Genomic DNA, 19,537 nt, shown 5'->3' with positions numbered 1-19,537 from the left:
AAAACCTAACATAGTGTGAATGGGTTTCCCAGGTGCCCTCCAATCCAGGCACAGACCAGACCTATTCCACCTTAGCTTTTTCAAGGTTTCTGCATCCTGAGCCTTCAGGTCACAGCATTTGATCCTGCAAAGCCCTCCTAGTCCTATTAATAGGTGCATTTAGATATGAACCTAAGTAGTTGCCTCTAATATTCTTGTACTATAAATGAACTTCCCACAGTAGCCTCTAAATAGAGTTTATATGCCGAGACTGTAAGTCTTAAACTTAATCAAATGGGCTGAATCCTCAACTAATGGGGTGGGAGACATATTTAATTCGGGAGGCAACAATGAAATGTTATGCTTTTGTTTGTTTTTTGAAGCCTTGATATTATTAAACATAGTTTTTCCTTTTAACAATGAGTGGCTGATTTTCTTCACTAAACTGTAAGTTCTTATGCTTCCTTCAAGACTTCAAACTTGCTCTTATGATTTAGCAATCTGCAAATTCATTTACATTTTATTTTAATTTACACTTTTAAATTAATTTAAATTTTAACTGAAAATAGCACATAATCACTGGATAGTCCTCATTTATATGAGCCCTGCTGAAATATGAGCACAGAGTAGCCTGTGGACATTCTTTTTTGGGATTGCCCATGTCACGTCTCTGCTCTTCCAAATTAATTATGTACCTACTGTACATAATTTATTTAAAATACTTTCTATCTTGCCTTTTCACATAAGAACATAAGAAGAGCCCTGCTGGATCAAACCAAGTGTCCGTCTGGTCCAGCATTCTGTTCACACAGTGGCCAACCAGCTGTCGACCAGGAACCCACAAGCAGGGCATGAGCTCAACAGCACCCTCCCACCCATGTTCCCCAGCAACTGGTGTACATAGGCTCACTGCCTCTGGTATTGGAGGTAGCACACAGCCATCAAGACTAGTAGCCATTGATAGCCTTTTCCTCCAGAAATTTGTCCAACCTCCTTTAAAAGCCATCCAAATTGGTGGCCATCACTTCATCCTGTGGTAGCGAGTTCCACAGTTTAACTCTGCACTGTGTGAAGAAGGGCTTCCTTTTCTCTGCCCTGAATCTCCCACCAATCAGCTTCATAGGATGACCCTGGGTTCTAGTATTTTGAGAGAGGGAGAAAAATGTCTCCCTATCCACATTCTCCACACCATGCATAATTTTGTACACCTCTATCATGTCTCCCCTTACCCTTCTTTTTTCCAAGCTAAACAATCCCAGCTGTGGTAACCTTCTCTCATAGGGGAGATGCTCCAGCCCCTTGATAATTTTAGTTGCGCTTTTCTGCACATCTGTGCCCAACGTGGCTCACAGTAAAAAGTTAATATTTTTTATTTTATTTATGACATTTGTATGCTTCCCCATAATGTAACATTTTCTGGGCAGCTTACAATAAACAAACATAAATTTGTCTCCAGCACCCCGGCCTCTGAGGTGATCTATTAACATCAATTTTAATTCATCCGCTGACTTTCCCTCATAAGGGAGATTTTAAACTCGTACATTTATCTAGGAGTCCTTCTTTTCTCATGCTTAAATACTCCGTTTCCCTCAAGAGTTTTCTTCACCCAAACGATGTTACTACTTGGGTTTTCTTGAGATAGGTTTAAGGATCGCTGTTTGTTTTCCTTAGGGCACTCTTTCTTCCTTGTCAACTCCTGTGACTAAAAATGTCTCTATCACTTTATTATTCTGTGGTTTATGAGGAAATAAAGCCTCTTTATTTTGGATCCCACCGAAAATGTGACTTAATAAAACCTTTTTTTTTTCTTCTTATCCCAATGCGGCCATCACTTGTGGATCTTCAGCAACCTCATATGGGGTGAAATCCTTTGGGGATAATTTAGGAGGTCTGGTTTCCGCCTCAATTCTCCTTTTATCCTTCCTCAACATTTTCTCTTTTTCCAATTTAATCCTTTCTAATTCCACCTCTCTGTCTCTTTTTGTTTTAATTGTTCCAACTCAATTTCTCTTTGGTGTTTTAATTTCTCCAATTCAAAATAAAACTTAAAACCATAACGTCAAAATCAGCATTAAATATGGCAACAAAACACAACTTGCAGCACCCCAAAATTAAATAGAGTTTAAATCTGAGAGTTAAAGTAAAAAACAAGTCGCTGTTATTATCATCATGGTAATCAACGCAAAATAAATTTGGTCTACAATAAAAGAAAACCCTGATGCAGTAAAAGATCATCCGTAAAAGTGTTGGTGAATGAGAGTCTGGGGTTTAGCTCAGGGGTAGAATACATGCTTTGCATGCCGAAGATCTTAGGTTTAATTCCCACAGGGACAAACCGCTGTTTTTCCCATCTCTGCTGGGAAAGGCTCCTCTCTGGAACCCTGGAGAGCTGCTGCCAGTCTGTGTATAGACAATACTGAGATAGATGGATGGATAATCTGACTTCGGCATAAGGCAGCTTCTAATACCTAAAAGCAGAACCAAAGGCCTCAGGCAAATCCCTCTGCGGAAGGTGTTTCAGGCATGGGGTGTCATTGCAGGAAATGCTCTGACCCATTTGCCATCTGCCTATCCTCTGAAGCTGGAAGCCCTCTGAGCAGGACCTCTTACGATCTAAGCCAGGGGTGTTGAGCCTCAGGCCCGTGAGCCAACTCCAGCCCACCTGGAATCCAGATCTGGCCCTCCAGGGTTCCCCAGATGGCCACGCCCCCTTCCTCTGAAACCAGCCCTTTCCCCTGACTGCTGGTGGCTTCCTGGCTTGTGCATGTTTTTTCCCCATGCTAAAAATGCCTCTCCTAAGGCTTAGTTACTGGCAGTAACCACCTTAAGCTAAAGTAGGCCAGTCTTTTTGGCATTTTGGCTCCACCTCTTTTGCCTTTAGCCCCGACAACCACTGGAATGCAGCCCTCAGAGCTTCTCCGAAATGAAATTTGGCCCTTGAGCTAAAAGAGGTTTGACAACCCCTGATCTAAGCAAACGGAAGCTGTTCCATGTTTGAAAGCCCTAAGCATGGAGAGGACATGGGAACTCATGATTAGGCCTCACCGACTCCACCCTGGCCTCCCTGTGTTGATGGGGAAGGCCTGAAGAGAGGCTATAACCGCTTTGGGCCAAAAGCAGATACAGTACTCCATGCAGTCAGGAACTTGGGGGCGGGGGGTCGTTGTTGGAGAAATTTGGGGGAGGGATGGCTTACCATGACATACAAGGCAACAGAGGGTTGCAGTCAATCACAATGTGTCCCCCCCCACACACAAAATATGAGATATTTCTCCAAAGCCCCAAATATCACCCCCCAAAAATTAGGGGACAATTTTATCACCACCCCCTTTGAAATATCCCAAAAAATTGCCTGGGCTGAATATTTAGGTCCAGCACTAATTTGCCTGTCTAGGCCATCTTGGGAGTTTCAGGACAGATAAAAGGAAGGACTTCTCCATGCAGCACGAAGTTAAACTATGGAATTCACTTCCACAAGATGTAGTGATGGCCACCGCTTTGGAGGACGTTAAAAGGGGATTGGACAAATTCACGGAGGAGAAGGCTATCAATGGCTACTAGTCCTGATCGCTCTGTGCAACCTCCAGGATCAGAGGCAGTGAGCCTCTGTACACCAGTAGCTGGGGAACATGCGTGGGAGGGTGCTGTTGCACTTGTATCCTGCTTGTGGATTTCCTGTGGGCAGCTGGTTGGCCATTGTGTGAACAGAATGCTGGACTAGATGGACTCTTGGACTGACTCAGCAGGGCTCTTGTTATGCCAGTATTGTTTACTCCTACTAGCAGCAACTCTCCTGCAGAGTCTTCCCCATCACCTGCTAACTGATCCTTTTAACAGGAGATGGCGGGGATGGAACCTGGGACCTTCTACACACAAAACAGGTGCCCTACCATTGAGATCTGGTCCTCTCCCCTTGAATTCTCGCACTGATGTGTTTCCTTGCCCTTGTGCAGGCCAGGTGGTGACCTTGCAGCTGGGATGCGTGAAACCGTATGGCACCATGTTCAAGATAACACCGGCGACCACGGAAAAGGTGGTGAACACTGAGAAGTGTTTTCAGCTGAACGGCACCAAACACAAACACATAAAGCCACAAAGGGTCTTTCCCGACTTGACAGGCTTCAAGGTAAGCTGTGACTGCACACCAGCTGAAGAGAAGAAAGGGGCAGCATCATTGCTGGAGTTGGACCTGGAAAGCCTGTTCTGGAGTTGCCGTGTGGCCTTTGGGAAAAGGCGCTCCCTATTATCCAGTGGGGGCTGGGGGCTCCGATGTCAGTGGGGTAGTGAATCCAGGTTTCAGTCAGAACCAGTCAGACCTCTAAGGGAGCCCTCCAAGGTGCTTCACTATACCCCCTAACTCTGTACTTTGGATAGCTCCTTTAGAGTTCTGCCTAGTTCTGACTGAAACCCGGAGCGGTTCACTGCCACACTGACATGGGAGCCACCAGCCTCCTCTGCTCTTATCCTTAGCTGCTCCTTGGTAAATGTGATCTCCCTTACAGGGTGCTCCTTTGTCCAGACAAAATAAAATTCAGGTTATAAAACATTTTGGCAATGGAAAGTGCGGCATACATGGAAATATACAGAACGGCTTGTGCACAGCCAAGGCCTGTTGAAGCCAAACTTAATGAAGTTCATCAGAGTTTTCATCAAGTTTTTCCCTGGGGTGAAAATGTAGCTGGGAAGGGGGGTGATTTGGGGGGGGGGAACAGCCTGAGGGGGAAGGGTTGAGCATCCTTTCTCCTTCCACCATTCCTCTGGTCAAATGTGCACCCTCCCACTGCTGTTTTTCATACGTGGGGAGGGGAGGGGTGGAATGGATAAGCATTTGCCAGCATATGTTATGAGTAACACCTACTTTGATCCTTAGTGACGCAAACACTGCATATCTCTTGCTTTCATCTCTCTCTCTGGAATGACACGTCAGACAGCTCCTCTTCCCTCTTCTTGTGTAGCACCATCCTTGTCAGATAGTTATAGGCACATCAGTGCAATTTTTATCTCCTTTTTTCTGTGCCGTTTATGCCATGGCACAGTAAGATTTCTTGAGTAACTTCAGACCAACATCATCTTTGTTTTGGCTTGTATGTTCCTGTAACCCCCATGTCATTGGGGGGGGGGCATATCCTTCTACTACAGGAATCCCCAAACTTTTTGGACCTGTGGGCACATTTGGGAATTTGAGAACATGCTGTGGGCACCACCACAAAATGCCTAATCAGTGGATCACCACTTTGGCATCTACCTTTAGCATCTATGGATTTTAGGCTGCATCTCATTCAGCAAAGACTTTTGCTTTGCGTCTGCTGGACACCGCAATTTCTCATTAATAAGGAATTGCTTAATTCAGCTAATTCTGGGTGGTGCAATACAGCGAAGTCTTCTTTTAAATATATGTTTTGGCAATGTCCAGTAGTTACTTAATTTTGTGGGGAGGTTATTACCTACACTGAGCTACTGCCCTATACAGAGCGTGTAACAGAAGTGGGAAAAGGTTCTTTTTTTATCTTCGTGTTAGAGAATTCAGCAAGCAGGGAGGCCAATGTGGAACTCTAGGCCAGGGGTAGGGAACTGTTTCACCCCCGGGGGCCAGATTACATTCCAGCTCAGCTCTTGGGGGCCAGAGGATGTCAGGGGTGGGCCTTGCCCAAAGTCTTCCCCCTTGTTGTCATCCCTGTCTCTGCATGGAGAAATTCTCTATGCAGAGACAGGCAAGAGTGATCACTCTTGTCTGTCTCTGCACAGAGGAACTCTGTGCAGAGAGAGGCAGGAACCCCTCTGTGTGTGGATAGTCTGACCTATTGGCAGCATTGGCTGGCAGGCTGGAGGTTTCCTGTCTTTGCTCTAGACCCTCATCACCTCAGAATATACCTCTCGAAACATTAGGCAGACAGGCTAGTAGAGCTCAACTACAAGCTGCATGCACTGGATTACCTGGGACAGTTCTTCTGTCCGGTAGATGGCAGCTGGCTAGCTGGCTGGAAGCTTCTGTTCCATGTGCAAATATACAAGCAGAGCATTAGGAAACTCAGACATTCCTATGGGGAAGAACATAAGAAGAGCCATGCTGGATCAGACCAAGGGTCCGTCTGGTCCAGCATTCTGTTCACACAGTGGCCAACCAGCTGTTGACCAGGAACCCACAAGAAGGACATGCATGCAACAGCACCCTCCTGCCCATGTTCCCCAGCAACTGGTGTACCGCCTCTGGTACTGGAGGGAGCATATAGCCATCAGGACTAGTAGCCATTGATAGCCTTCTCTTCCAAGTATTTATCTAACCCCCTTTTAAAGCCATCCAAATTGGTGGCCATCACTACATCGTGTGGTAGGAAATCCCATAGTTTAACTATGATATATGAAGAAGATTTTCCTTTATCTGTTCTGAATCTCCCACCAATCAGCTTCATGGGATGACCCCACTGGGTTTTAGTATTGTGAGAGAGGGAGAAAAATGTCTCCCTATCCACATTCTCCACACCATGCATAATTTTATACACCTCTATCGTGTCTCCCCTTATCTTCTTTTTTTCCCAATTCGGCTCTCTCTCTCTCTCTCTCTGATAAACACTCCTCTGATAAATGCCCCCTTCCTTCCTCTGGACGAACGTTGCCTTCCCCAAGCTGTGATGGGTGCCTCATTTAAAATGCAGAGGTTCCCCACCTATTCTACTGTAATTTGCTCTATGTGGGGCTGCCTTTAAAGATGGCTCGGAATCTTCGACTGTTGCAGAATACAGATGTCTGGATATTGGGGAGGGCTGAGTGGTCAGCTCATAAAACACCAAGACTGCATCAGCTGCACTGGCTGCCAGTGCGTTTTCTAGCCCAATTTAAAGTGCTGGTTTTAACCTTTAAACCCTGAACTGGTTTGGGCCCAAGTTACTTGAAGGACTGCATTCTCCCGTACCAGCCTGCCCACACTCTGAGGTCATCAGCAGAGGTCCTTCTCACCTGTTCACCGGCAAGGGTAGTTAGGCTGGTGAGCACAAGGGGGAGGACTTTTTCGGTGGGGCCCCCGCACCCCTGGAATAGGCTTCCATCAACAGTTCATCAGGCCTCTTCTTCGCAGGTCTTCTGGAAAGCTGTGAAGAATCACTTGCTTTCACTGGCCTTTCCGTAGTCTGTCGGCTGCAGATTTTATTGGTGTTATCTCTTTTTTAGCCTTTTTATTGATTGATTTTCTAACTCATTTGTTTGGCATAGTTCTGTATTGTTTTAATCTTATGTACCAGTTTCAGAGGGCTCTACCCCCAAAGGCAGCCTGAAAATCATTTTTAGTAAATAAATAAAACTGAAGGAAACAGTCTCCTATCCATGAGCTCCCACTAAGGCCAGCTTGCAGGAAAAGGTGCCCTGGTTGTTGCTTCTTGTCTCACTGGTTGTCGTTTCTGGGGCAATTTAAAATGCTGATTTTAAATGTTTAAGTCCTTAAACAGTTTGGGGCTAGGTTGTTTGAAGGGCTGCCTGCTCTCAAATGAACCTGCCTGGGTCTTAAGATTGTCCTCAGAGGCCCTGCTCTCTCTCTCTCTCTCTCTCTCTCTCTCTCTCTCTCTCTCCCACCAGTAAGCTCTGTTAGTTGATGAGATTATATGGAAAGGGGTTCCCCGAAGGTAGAAGGTTCAGCAATCACTGATTTTTACCATAAAAATAAATGTGCCAGTTTGGGGGAGGAACCAAAATTCAGTGGTTGAGCTTATCCTTGGCATGTAGAATGTCCCAGGTTCATCTCCAGCTAAAAAAAGAAAGAGGGATTAGGTAGCAAGTGATGGGGAAGGACCTCTTGTTTGCCAGTTGGAGATGACCAGCCTTCCCCAACCTGGTGCTCTCTAGATGTTTTGGACATCAACATCAGTCCCAGCCAGCATGGCCAGTGGTTGGGAATGCTGAGAGTTGTGGTCCAAAACTTCTGGAGGGCACCAGGTTGGGGAAGGCTGGAGAAGCCAATGGCAAATGAGATAGGCAAAGAGTCTGGCCTGTTTATAAGGCAACCTCCTCTTTTCATGTCCACTGTTTCCACTCCAGCACATAAGGGAAGAATACTACAAAGGCCAATACTGCAGCGTATGGCAGAACATTTCCTCCTGGGGCCACAAGAAGAACATCTACACCATGTGGGTGACCAACACCAGCTGTGGCGTCTCGCCTGTGCACTACGAGATGAGGGGCTTCAACAATTTGCTGGGATCCCACTACGACAAGTATGAAATCGATTACACCGAGTTCTCCAATAGCTTTCCATCTTCCGTCTTTGTCCTGAGGCCTAATGGTGAGTAAGACCCTTATTGGATCGCACCCTTAACTCCGCATAATTCTGGGTTGGGAAGCATTGTTGAGCCTCTCCCTTGTACCTACACAATGACCCTGCAGGGCAGTCTAACCTGACAGTATGTGGCCTCAGGCAGGGCGCCGAGCTTCATGGCGGAGCTGAGACTGGAGCCATGTCTCCATCCAAGTCGACATCATTGAAAAGGGGAGGGCCGTACCTCAGTGGTCGAGCACATGCTTTGCGTGCCAAAGGTCCCAGGTTCAATCCCAATTTAAACATATCAGGGAGCAGGTGGTAGGAAAGGGCTCTGATGGAGACCTGCTGGTAGTCAGAGGGTAGTATCCAATGTTAGTCCTACTTAGAGTAGACCCATTGAAATGAATGGGACTTCAGTTAGTCATGACTAACTTAAATCCTATTCATTTCAATGGGTCTACTCTAAGTAGGACTAACATTGGATACTACCCAGAGTGGGCAATACTATGCTAGATGGGCAATGTATCAGCTTCCTATATTCTCACCATACATGCTTTCCAAGTAAGGAACAGAACTAGGCCCTATACCCTAAGAGCCATTTCACACATAGTAATCACGGCCGTTACATGAGTGTTCTCCAGAGCAAGTGAATCAAATGTAAAGAGAAGATCTAGGTCAGCCTTCCTCTACCTGATGTCCTCCAGATGTGTTGGATGGTAACTTCCTTTGTTGGAAGGTAACTTCCAGCAGGGGAACATGTCTTGGATGGAACATGTCTTGGATGGTAACTTCCTCCATTGGAAGTTAACATCCTCTGTTACATGAATGTTCTCCAGAGCAAGTGCATCAAATGTGAAGGGAAGATCTAGGTCAGCCTTCCTCTACCTGATGTCCTCCAGATGTCTTGGATGGTAATTTCCAGCATTCCCAGCCAGCCATTGGACATGCTTACTGGAAATTATGGAAGTCGCGGTCTGACACATCTGGAGGGCACCAGAAAGGGGAAGGCTGATCTGTGTTCTTAAACATGCAGGACAGATGCACTCGGGGGGCCAAGAACTAACAGGCTCTGTATCACAAAATTTGGCAAAATGCCCCTTCTGTGACAGTCAACATCTAGTCCAAGCCACCGCCTTCAGACAGGGTTTTCTGCCCCAAATCATTTCTAGCAGACATTCATCGAAAAGCATCAACAGCACAGGCTGGGCTTCAGTGGAGCCTGGTGGCTCCAATGTCAGTGGGGCAGTGAATCTTCTCTGGGTTTCAGTCAGAACCAGTCAAAACTTTAAAGGAGCTCTCCAAGGTGCACCTTAGATAGCTCCTTTAGAGTTCTGATGAAACCTGGAGCGGATTCACCGCCCCACTGGCATCGGAGCCACCAGGTTCCATTGCTGAGCTTATTCCTTTGGCGAATTGTTATAGTGGTTGCGATGTTCTTCCTCCGTGTCTTTAGCGAAATCCACCCTCCTGTAGCTGAAACATCTTGATCCTTGGCCAGTTGTCTGTGGATAGGGTGATCCGTTAATGCCACATACATGCTCTTTTCTGATCACCCCTCTTATTTTATTTAGAGTATTGAGTTGCTTCTTCCGCCAGTGCACCCAAACCGATATACAAGCATAAAACCCCCTGCATAATAAAAATAAACAGTAAAAATACTGAAAACATTACTCAAGTAATAAAAACCAGCAGCAGCAGCAGAGTTGATTACCCTTTCTGAAAGCCTCGAATATATCACGTGAAATATACAATATGGTTTTGAACATATGTTTTTATTATAAGATGTAAATATATGCAAGATAATATTTTTAAGTGGAGGAACAAACCCTGTTTGTTTGAATGGGTAAATGGGTTTGACAGAGTGAAGATGCTTTCAGGACACACATTAACCTTTTTGTCACGTTCCCTTGGCCCCCACCTTCCTCATGCACACACACAAGAAGAGAGGCTTCAGTCTCACGCCTTTAATTCACTATCAACAGGGTCATTACAGATGCAAATCACCCAAGACTCTCAGGCTGCAAAGGAATAACAGCAGGGGATCCAAATGGGAGCTACGATGTTGCCAGCAGTTGAATAGGGACTAGAATAACTTAGGGAGGGAAACCTCTGCCTTCCAGTGATGCTCCCCTACGTCGACCTTCACGCATTGCCAACCGGGTCGACCATCTGAGCTCCGCCTCTTAACTTTTCCCGCTTCGCCCTGTGCCGCAGTCTAGCATCCCTCAGGTCATGCCTCGCGCTTTCCTCCTCCTCCTCCTGGATTCTCGGGGGGGGGGGCTTCAGGCTCAGCCATGTGGGTGTTAGCCTCCTGAGAAGCACACCTATCCATATCTGAACTTGCTCGGGAAGATGCCTCCTCCGGTCCTGGCTGGTCCCCTTCTGAATCTGAACTGCTAACTATCTCCATACACCCGGAATCAATCCTGACACTTCTGTCGGTACAAGCAGCAATTCTTTATTCACTCCTGTGTTGTTTTTAAAGTGACGGATTTTCCCGAGGAAGGGTTTTAGCTCAAAGGCCCCAAAGTGACAATTGAAAGGTCCATTGAAATCAGGGGTAAAGGGTAAGCATGGTTGGGCGTGTGCTGAGGTACCCATTGAGGGTGTCTTGCCCAAGAGCCCTAAAAACCTGGAGCTGGCACTAATTGAAATCCATGAATTTACACTTGTTTAACCCTGTGCTGGATTATGGCCAAAGCACCTTGGGAAACCTGTTTTTCAGAAACTTTGACAGGAAAGGAGACTGCACACAGCTTTAAGCCACCAGATTTTCATTAAGCCACCAGATTTTCATTAAGCCACCAGATTTTCATCCTGCCTACTCACTGTTTCCATATAGAGTAACTGCCTCTCTGCTTTTGGCTGCTTTTTAAGCTTCTTATGCCTCTTCTTGTTTATGTAGGAATATTCTCTATTCACAACTGCAGCTTTCCTCTGAATTTAAAATGAGAGTTGAGTGAAACTGTCTTCTTGAAATTCTCCACCCTATTATGGGCAGCAAAATTGGGGATACCATTTTGCCAAATATTCTCCAGGGGAGGGGGAGAAATTCTTCAACGGTTTCCTAGGGGCTAGGCAGCGGCAGGGTCCCCCCCCCCCCTACGGTCTTCTGGTACTGCTGCAAGCAGGGGAAACTGTATTGGCAACCTGGCCACTGTTTTGCATCCCACACAATGCCCCAGACCTTGCATTGTTCTATGGCTTTATGGGGTGTGGGGAAATGGCAGCCACCACAAAAAAAGCAGAAAATATATTTGAAGAATATTCTGCAAAAATGCCCTCTTTTTTTTCTTTTTTTCCTGGGGAAGGGGTGAAAAAGAAGATTGTCAGAAAAATCTGTTCTGAAAAATTCTGGTGCAGTTCTAATTCAAACACTTACAGATGTGGTTTTGATGCAAAAGTTGAAACCAAGGCCCCTCCCTCTCTTCCTTCTCACATTTTACATGCCAACAAGAGATCACACCATTGGCTTTGACAGCCAAGTAGAACTAGCATAGATATTATACAATGTGATTGGGACATCTTTTCATGGGTTGTGCCGAAAGGCCCCAAGGCACAACCTCCACACCCTGCATGGTTCTCTTGCTTAAGTTCACCTGGAAGTATCTTGTATTTTATGTTTTATGAACCTTTGCCCTGCCCTGTGGCCTACTAAGATACTGCGTTTTGAAACCTGTATAAAAGTCAAGTCAGAATGGCATCAAGAGTAAGCATGGTTGGGCACTTGCCAAGGGCCCACACTCCAGCAGGGGACCGCTTGCAAGAGTCCCCTGGACTTGCTGCTCCTCTTCACCATTGCAACTTGCTTGTTCACCTGCCTCTTGCTCTGGCCCAGACAACGGCGGTGGTGAGATGGAGGAGCAGAAAATGCCATTGCCTGTTTGCTTACTGGCTCTCTACCTCTCTCAGCAGTGATGAGAAAGGATGAGGAGCAATAGCAGCTGGTGAGAATGGCATTGAGAAGGTAGACTCACTGAGGGAGGGGGCCCATTGAGAGTGCCTTGCCCAAGGGCCCTCAAAAACCTGGAGCCAGCACTGAATCAGAATATGTAAAATTCAGATATTTTATGCAAGGTACGGAAAGGCTACCTGCACCTAAAGGTGTATCCACATGGGGTGACTATCAGGGGTTCAGATGCATTGAATCAGCATATCAAATCCCCATAACTGGGTGATTTCCATGCCACTAGTCCCCATGATACCCCTGCGAAATCATAGGGTGAGCGAGAGTAGCATGGTCTGTGCTGCCGAACTTGCACACAACACTGTATACGTCTTACCTCCTTAGTTAGGGGGAGATGGAAGGGCTCAAACAGCGCATCACGCACATATTGTGGAACATAAGAATTGGCATTGTCCAGGGATTGATTCTGGGATGTTTTGCATGCCAAACAAGTACTCTACCGCTGAGCTAGGATCCTTCCCAAAATGCAGGTAATAATTGACTCCTGACCCATTTAGATGAGGAAAAAACACTTCTGGTGGGGGCAGTTCTCCAAATCCCCCTTAGAAGCTTCCTCCCCACTCCCATTGAGGGTTCAAATATGCTTGTGTTTAAAGCCCTACACGACTGAAAAGCTGCTTGGGGGAGGGGGGCCAGGGAAGCAGAGCAATGGGCTGAATGAAAGCGGAAGCAATTTTTCCTGATCTCCAAAGGCATTGGACTACCATTACATGAACTCGCATGTCAGCTGGTGTTTGGCCCTAGCATAATACGGTCTTGGGGAAAACAGTCTGAAGACGTATATCTTTTCCAATGGAGGACACACTACAGTCCTGTCAGAAACTGCAGTTAATGTTAACTGCCTCAGGAAGCTCCTTCCTGTGTGGCGGTTTTAAAACTGTGTGTGCTTAAGTGCTGTGTGTTACATTATTAGCACGATTGACGCATTCACATGGCACGAAACACACTTAGCATGACTGACGCATTCACATGGTATGCAACAAAATGTATGAGGTGAGCTGTGAAGTCAACAGCCAAGCCGCAAACCTAGCAGCTTCTTCCGTGTGTTTTTTGTTCAACTCCAGACCTAAGCCTGGTGAGACCTGCTGAATCCAGAGAAGGTGGTGGAGTGGACCACAGTGTTATGTTTAGGAGGTTTTCAGAATATTTCAGAGAAGCGTGGGTGGGGAGGGGAGAAGGAGAGAATCAAGCAGCTCTAATGCACCTAAAGGTTAGGACAGTAGGCATCAAATGAATGCTCCTGGGAAGGGCATTTCATAGTTAGAAGGCCGCTACGGAGAAGGCATTATCCCTAGTAGCCAACCAACTAACTTCTGAAGCTGGGGGCATCTGGAGCAGATCCTCAGTTGATGCTCCTCCTGAACAGTACCAGAGGCAGTGAGCCTTTGTACACCGGTTTCTGGGGAACATGGGTGGGAGGGTGCTGTTACACTCATGCCCTTCTTGTGGGTTCCTGGTCGACAGCTGGTTGGCCACTGTGTGAACAGAATGCTGGACTAGATGGACCCTTGGTCTGATCCAGCATGGCTCTTCCTATGGTCTAATAAGCTGATTCAGGAGGGAGAAGGAAGTCCAAGGCCAGCCCAAGACATTTTGCCACCTGAGTCAAAGAACAAGATGGCGCCCTCCTTCACATTCTTGGTACAAAAGCCAACCAGACTTGTTAGTTGAACCTTATTTCATCACTGCTGATGGAATAGCATCCCCCACGGTATCTGAGGGCATCAGGCAAGCTTAGGAGGGTGTAGGTAGTCCATGTGGCACACACTACCCTATCCTCAGACTTATCTGTGGCTCTGGATTGGACTCGATAGTGTTATATGCCCCTTTCCAACCCTACTATTCTATGATTCTCCCTGCCTCCTAGCATCTGCTGCCTGAGGCAGCTGCCTCACTCTGCCTAATGGTTGGGCTGGCACTGATGGTTCCATGGTCCCACGCTGTTCATCTAAACTTCTGGCAGCCTTTCCCGACCTAGTACCTTTGGGACTTCAGCTCCCAGGATTGCTGACCATTGACCATGCTGGCAGGGGTGGATGGGATTTGAAGTCTAAACCATCCAGAGGGCGCCAGGTTAGTGAAAATTTGAAGAGCCTGTGTGCGTGCTGACATCTGCCTGTGTGTGTTTTTCTGCCTAGAAACGAGGATATGTGATGCATTGCCAGGTGACTCTGCAGAACACTACATCATGGCCAACCCCATGGAAGATTTTGTCGGGGGGCAGGAGGACCGGGCCCACCAGCTGTTCCACCATTACAGGAAACGGTTTGGGAAGACCTATGACACGGAGCGTGAGATGGAACACAGGAAGCACACTTTCACCCACAACATGAGGTGTGGGGGCTTACAGGGCAGGGAGAGGCAGAGAGGTGGGGGGGTGGCTGAAACAACAGAGGAGAAAAGAGATGGAGAATCATCAAGAGGCATTTAAGCAGCCTCGGTTTGCTTGGACAGAATCTCATCCTCCAACCTAGACGTCTTTTTCCAAAATGCCCAGTGTGTGGAACTGATGATGGTTGCTGGGGGGAAAGGAAGGGTGTACTCAGCACTTGCTTGGATGCACTCTTTTGTCTTCTTTATTATTTCAAATGTACCAACCAGGGCTCAGCCCTGCCATTTTAATGCAGGGTTTGAGGGCTGCTTGTTGTTGTTGTTCAGTCGTTCAATCGTGTCCATCTCTTCGTGACCCCATGGACCGTAGCACGCCAGGCCTTCCTGTCCTGCGCTCTCTCCCGGAGCATGCTCAAGTCCATATTCATTGCATCAGTGGTGCTATCTAGCCATCTCATCCTCTGCCGTCCCCTTCTCCTTTTGCCTTCAGTCTTTCCCAGCATCAGGGTCTTTTCGAGGGCTGCACCTTCACTTAAATTAAGGCTTAGGTGTTTTTGTGCTTTACATGAAGCTGTAGCCGCTCTGCTGGGCTACTTTATTTATTTGAAGTAAGACTCAGATCCTCAGAATAAAAAGCTCCCAGAGTGGCTTACAAATAATCAGTAAAATAAGACAGTCCTGGCTTACAGTCTCAAAGAACACAACACATGAGGAAAAAGGAGGGGGGAGGGAAGAGGAGGAAAAAATTAAGTCTTTCAGCAGGGCTGATGGAATGGCCCCATTTCCTCCTTGCAGAACAACTTGTTGGAATGGCTGGTGGTGGTGATCCCTGTGTCTCCAGCTAAGTTTTGGCACTGTGCTTCACAGCAACCTACGTCTATACGCTGCCCTTCGGTAGCAAGTATTGGGTTTACCATCGGGAATTTACAGCATAAGCATAGAAGCACAATAAAACATTCACTGAAACAGCGGAATAAGATCTGCATAGAACCAAGTATTAACATTGGTACTGAATGTTAATACTTTCGGCATCAGATGCCAAAAGCCTCCATAACAAAAGACAATCGCACAGGCCCCAGGCAAGCCGTAGAGCCTTTGGGTTGCACAGATGCAGTGTCACCACAGAGGAGGCTCTTTCTCTCCCATTGCTACCCACCTTACTTCACCTGGCAGGGGCGCCTGAGGTTGCTTCACTGGGTTTTTGCAGACCAGGGACATAAATCAGCAGAATGTATCTTGAAAGGGAAAGAATGCCTTTCTTGCTCTGATATCTGTCATCTTGCCCTGCTCCCATAATCCCTTGTGACTGAGAAATCTTTGAGCGTAAGAAAGTTGGGCGAGGGCTGAAAGGCAGAGCTGACCGTTGCCCAACTGTTTCTCCGATAATGGCCTTCCTTCTCGCTCCCCCACCCCCCAGGTTTGTCCACTCCAAGAACCGGGCCAACCTCTCCTTCAAGATGGCCCTGAACCACTTGGCTGACCTCACCCAGGAGGAAATGGCCGTGATGAGGGGGAAGCTGAAGAGCACAGCGCCCAACAATGGGCTGCCTTTCCTCGAGGAGATGTACACAGGACTCATCCTGCCAGAGAGCTTGGATTGGCGACTCTATGGTAAGTGGCATTGGGAGGCAATCCCATTGAAGCAAGGGTGCTGTTAGGGCAGGGCTACAGGAATAGGTTGGGGTTGGGGGCTGGGTTGCCCTCCTGGTCCCCACTGATGTCCTCTGGACCCATCCAGCACCCCATGGGCCCAGTGGAGGCTGGTGGGTCCAATGTCACTGGGGCAGAGGATCTGCTCCAGGTTTCAGTCAGAACCAGTCAGAATTCTAAAGGAGCTATCCAAGGTGCGAAGAGGAGCTGGGGGAAATAGCAAAGCACCTTGGAGAGCTCCTTTAGAGTTCTGACTGGTTCTGACTGAAACCCAGAGCGGATTCACCACCCTGCTGACATCTGAGCCACACGCCCCCCCCCACACACACACACTGAGTGGGTCACAGAGAGCAGCCACTCTTCCCAACACTGGCTGAGTCCCCACCAGCCACATAATTTCTGTTATCTCCAATCCCAGAGGGGAGATATCAGCGGTGAATCCTTCCGGGGTGCTGATTCCTCCAAGGGGCAGGACTTTGAGACCAGCCCCAACCCCCAGGAAGCTCTGCGGGCTTCTGCCCCCCTGATTAGGGGGTGGGATAGTCACTCCTCCTTTTTCTTCTTCTTTTTTGAGACTACCTGTGATCTCCTCGTCAGATCGCCTCTACTTCTGGCCAACTCACTAATCCTCCAAGCTCAAGCCATTGAGATCTAAGTCAGAGGAGAGGCAGGAGATGGCAACGGAAGTTCCTGATGCTTTTCCTTTTCGCCTAAAAGTAGCTCTAGGAACTTTGCACTTTGATTGAAGTGATGGCACCAGGAGAGGGGGGCATTCATTATCCCGCCTCCCCACCACCACTGTTTTTCTTATTATACATACAGGAACCTTGACATTTGTCCCTGCAGACACCACCTCCCCCAGCACTGGTGCTCCAACCAGATTTCAACCCAGCCTCCCTCCCTGTGGAAAAAATGAGCAACTGAGCAACGGTGCTAAAATAGACAGATTCATCCATCCCTACGTGGTAGCGATAATGCGAGTGTCCCACCCGTTTCTCTTTGCTCTCCAGGTGCGGTGACTCCGGTCAAGGACCAGGCTGTGTGTGGTTCCTGCTGGAGTTTTTCTACCACCGGATCCCTGGAAGGAGCGTTCTTCCTCAAGGTGAGAGCTTGTCTGTCCTTCTCCAACCTGGTGCCCTCCAGATGTGTTGGACCACAACTCCCATAATTCCCAGCCAGTATGGCCATTATCTTTGTGTAATGAAACAGAAGTAAAATAACATATAATATTAAAGAATCAGGATGTGAGTGTAATGAACATAAGAGAGATGCTTCAGAACAGCCATCCCCAATACAGCGTCCTCCAGATATTTTGGACTACAACTCCCATCATCCCCAACTGTTGGCCATCCTGGCTGGACATTATGAGAGTTGTGATCCAACACATCTGGAGGGCACCAACTTGGGGAAGGCTATCTCTTAAAGGGGAATTTAATGGAGAAAAATGACAGTTTGAATTTCAGTGGTAAACTGCAGCTTTTCCTGGTTGTGCTAGCTGGTTTGCACTAGCACAAGGTCATTAGTACTGGCTTTGGGATGCCACTGGATATGACCCTACACTTTTAATAATCATTAAAACCACATGACCTGGAAGCATGTTTCCTGGTGCTGCTAGTTTCATACTGCCTGTCGAAATAGGTGGTGGTTTTCTGCCCTGGCCAGGATGGACTGCTAATCCATCATGTTCTGCATGCGTGGGTTCATATCCCACCTTCATTGGCATTGTTTTGGGAATCATAGAATAGTAGGGTTGGAAGGGGCCTATAAGACCATCAAGTCCACCCCCTTGCTCAATGCAGGAATCCAAGGCAAAGCATCCCTGACAGATGGCTGTCCAGCTTCGCCTTGAACGCCTCCAGTGTGGGAGAGCCCACCACCTCCCTAGGGAATTGGTTCCATTGTCGTATTGCTGTAAAGGTCGGGAATTTTTTCCTGATGTTCAGCCAGAATCTGGCTTCCTGTCACTTGAGCCCATTATTCCATGTCCTGCATTCCGGGATGATTGAGAAGAGATCACAGAATCATAGAATAGTAGGGTTGGAAGGAGCCTACAAGGCCATGGAGTCCAACCCCCTGCTCAGTGCAGGAATCCAAGTCAGAGCATCCCTGACAGATAGCTGTCCAGCCTCGTCTTGAAGGCCTCCAGTGTGGGAGAGCCCACCACCTCCCTAGGTCATTGGTTCCATTGTCGTATTGCTCTAACGGGAGCAATATGACAATGTCGTATTGCTCTACCGCTGAACTATGGGAGGAGCCATAGTTCAGTGGTGGAGCACCTGCTTTGCATACAGAAAGTCCCAGGTTCAGTCCCCGGCATCTCCGTAGGGCTAGACAGGAAACCTACCTGAAACCTTGGGGAGCTGCTGTCAGTCGTTGCTGCCAGTAGTGGGCTAGGTGGGCCAGTGTTCTGACTCGGTATAAGGCGGCTTCCGCTGTTCCTATGCTGGGCAGCCAAGCCTCATGTTCGCTTTGCTCCTGTTCCCCAGACTGGGCAGCTCATCCCGCTCTCTCAGCAAATCCTCATTGACTGCTCTTGGGGCTTTGGGAACTATGCCTGTGATGGTGGTGAGGAGTGGCAGGCATTCGAGTGGGTCCTGAAACATGGCGGCATTGCCAGCACGGAGTCCTATGGACCATACAAAGGCCAGGTGAGTAGCCGGAACATATCTATTGGGGTATCTGGTGCCACCAGGCAATAGTGCACATGAAAGGAGGGCCAACGTGGGTCAAGATCCACTCTAAAAGGGGAGGAAAAGTTAGCTCTGCATCAGCAGCTGTGTTGGGACTTAGGCAAGGGCAGGGGTCCCCAACCTTTCTGATTTGGTGGCACATTTGGAATGTTGAGAGAGTGTTGTGAGGGCTCTCACAAAATGGCTGCCATGGGCATCTTGCTCCTTCATAGAATGGCTGCCATGGTGGGCATGGCTTGTCATAAAGCACTCATTTCCCAGAAGGCCCACTGCTGAGACTAAACGAAAAGTAACTTGCACAAGGACTTAAGTGTAAAGCAGAGGTGAGGGGGCGGGGAGTTGAGCTCCATGACACAAGACCACTCTTCTGAACCCAGATAAAGATGGTGCTGGAGGGCAGGCCTTCATTCTGCAGCGTGCTGGCCTCCCAGATAATTTTTAAAAACGTAAGAAATACACTAAACACCAGGAGGGGCAAGGAATCTGGGGGGTGCCAAGAGAGGTGTCTGTGGGCCCATTGGTGCCATGTTGGAGACCCCAGGATTAAGGCAAGGAGCTGTACTGCTTCATGGTCTGCACTTTGGGGTTTTCTCTGCATGTTTGGTGGCTAACCTGAGGATAGCTTTCCCCATACTTGTGCCCTCCAGATGGTTTTGGGCGACAACTCCCATTATC

The 19,537-nt window shown here is 47.7% G+C and overlaps 1 protein-coding gene across 1 annotated transcript in view; it reads left to right on the top strand.

Annotated features, from left to right (window-relative positions):
* The window catches only part of LOC146338036 (digestive cysteine proteinase 2-like), a 42,764-nt gene that overhangs the window by 17,709 nt on the left and 5,518 nt on the right, over window positions 1-19,537 (top strand). Inside the window, exons 4-9 of the mRNA XM_084815742.1 lie at window positions 3,933-4,105; window positions 8,005-8,248; window positions 14,330-14,525; window positions 15,940-16,133; window positions 17,183-17,274; window positions 18,659-18,820. Of these exons, the coding sequence (XP_084671868.1) occupies window positions 3,933-4,105; window positions 8,005-8,248; window positions 14,330-14,525; window positions 15,940-16,133; window positions 17,183-17,274; window positions 18,659-18,820 (1,061 nt within the window). The remainder of the gene's footprint in view (window positions 1-3,932; window positions 4,106-8,004; window positions 8,249-14,329; window positions 14,526-15,939; window positions 16,134-17,182; window positions 17,275-18,658; window positions 18,821-19,537) is intronic.

Source organism: Heloderma suspectum, chromosome 10 (assembly GCF_057233095.1).
Source record: "Heloderma suspectum isolate Gila_16-S chromosome 10, 16-S_ref, whole genome shotgun sequence".
Lineage (NCBI taxonomy): Eukaryota > Metazoa > Chordata > Lepidosauria > Squamata > Helodermatidae > Heloderma > Heloderma suspectum.
This window is presented reverse-complemented; position numbering and strand designations above follow the sequence as displayed.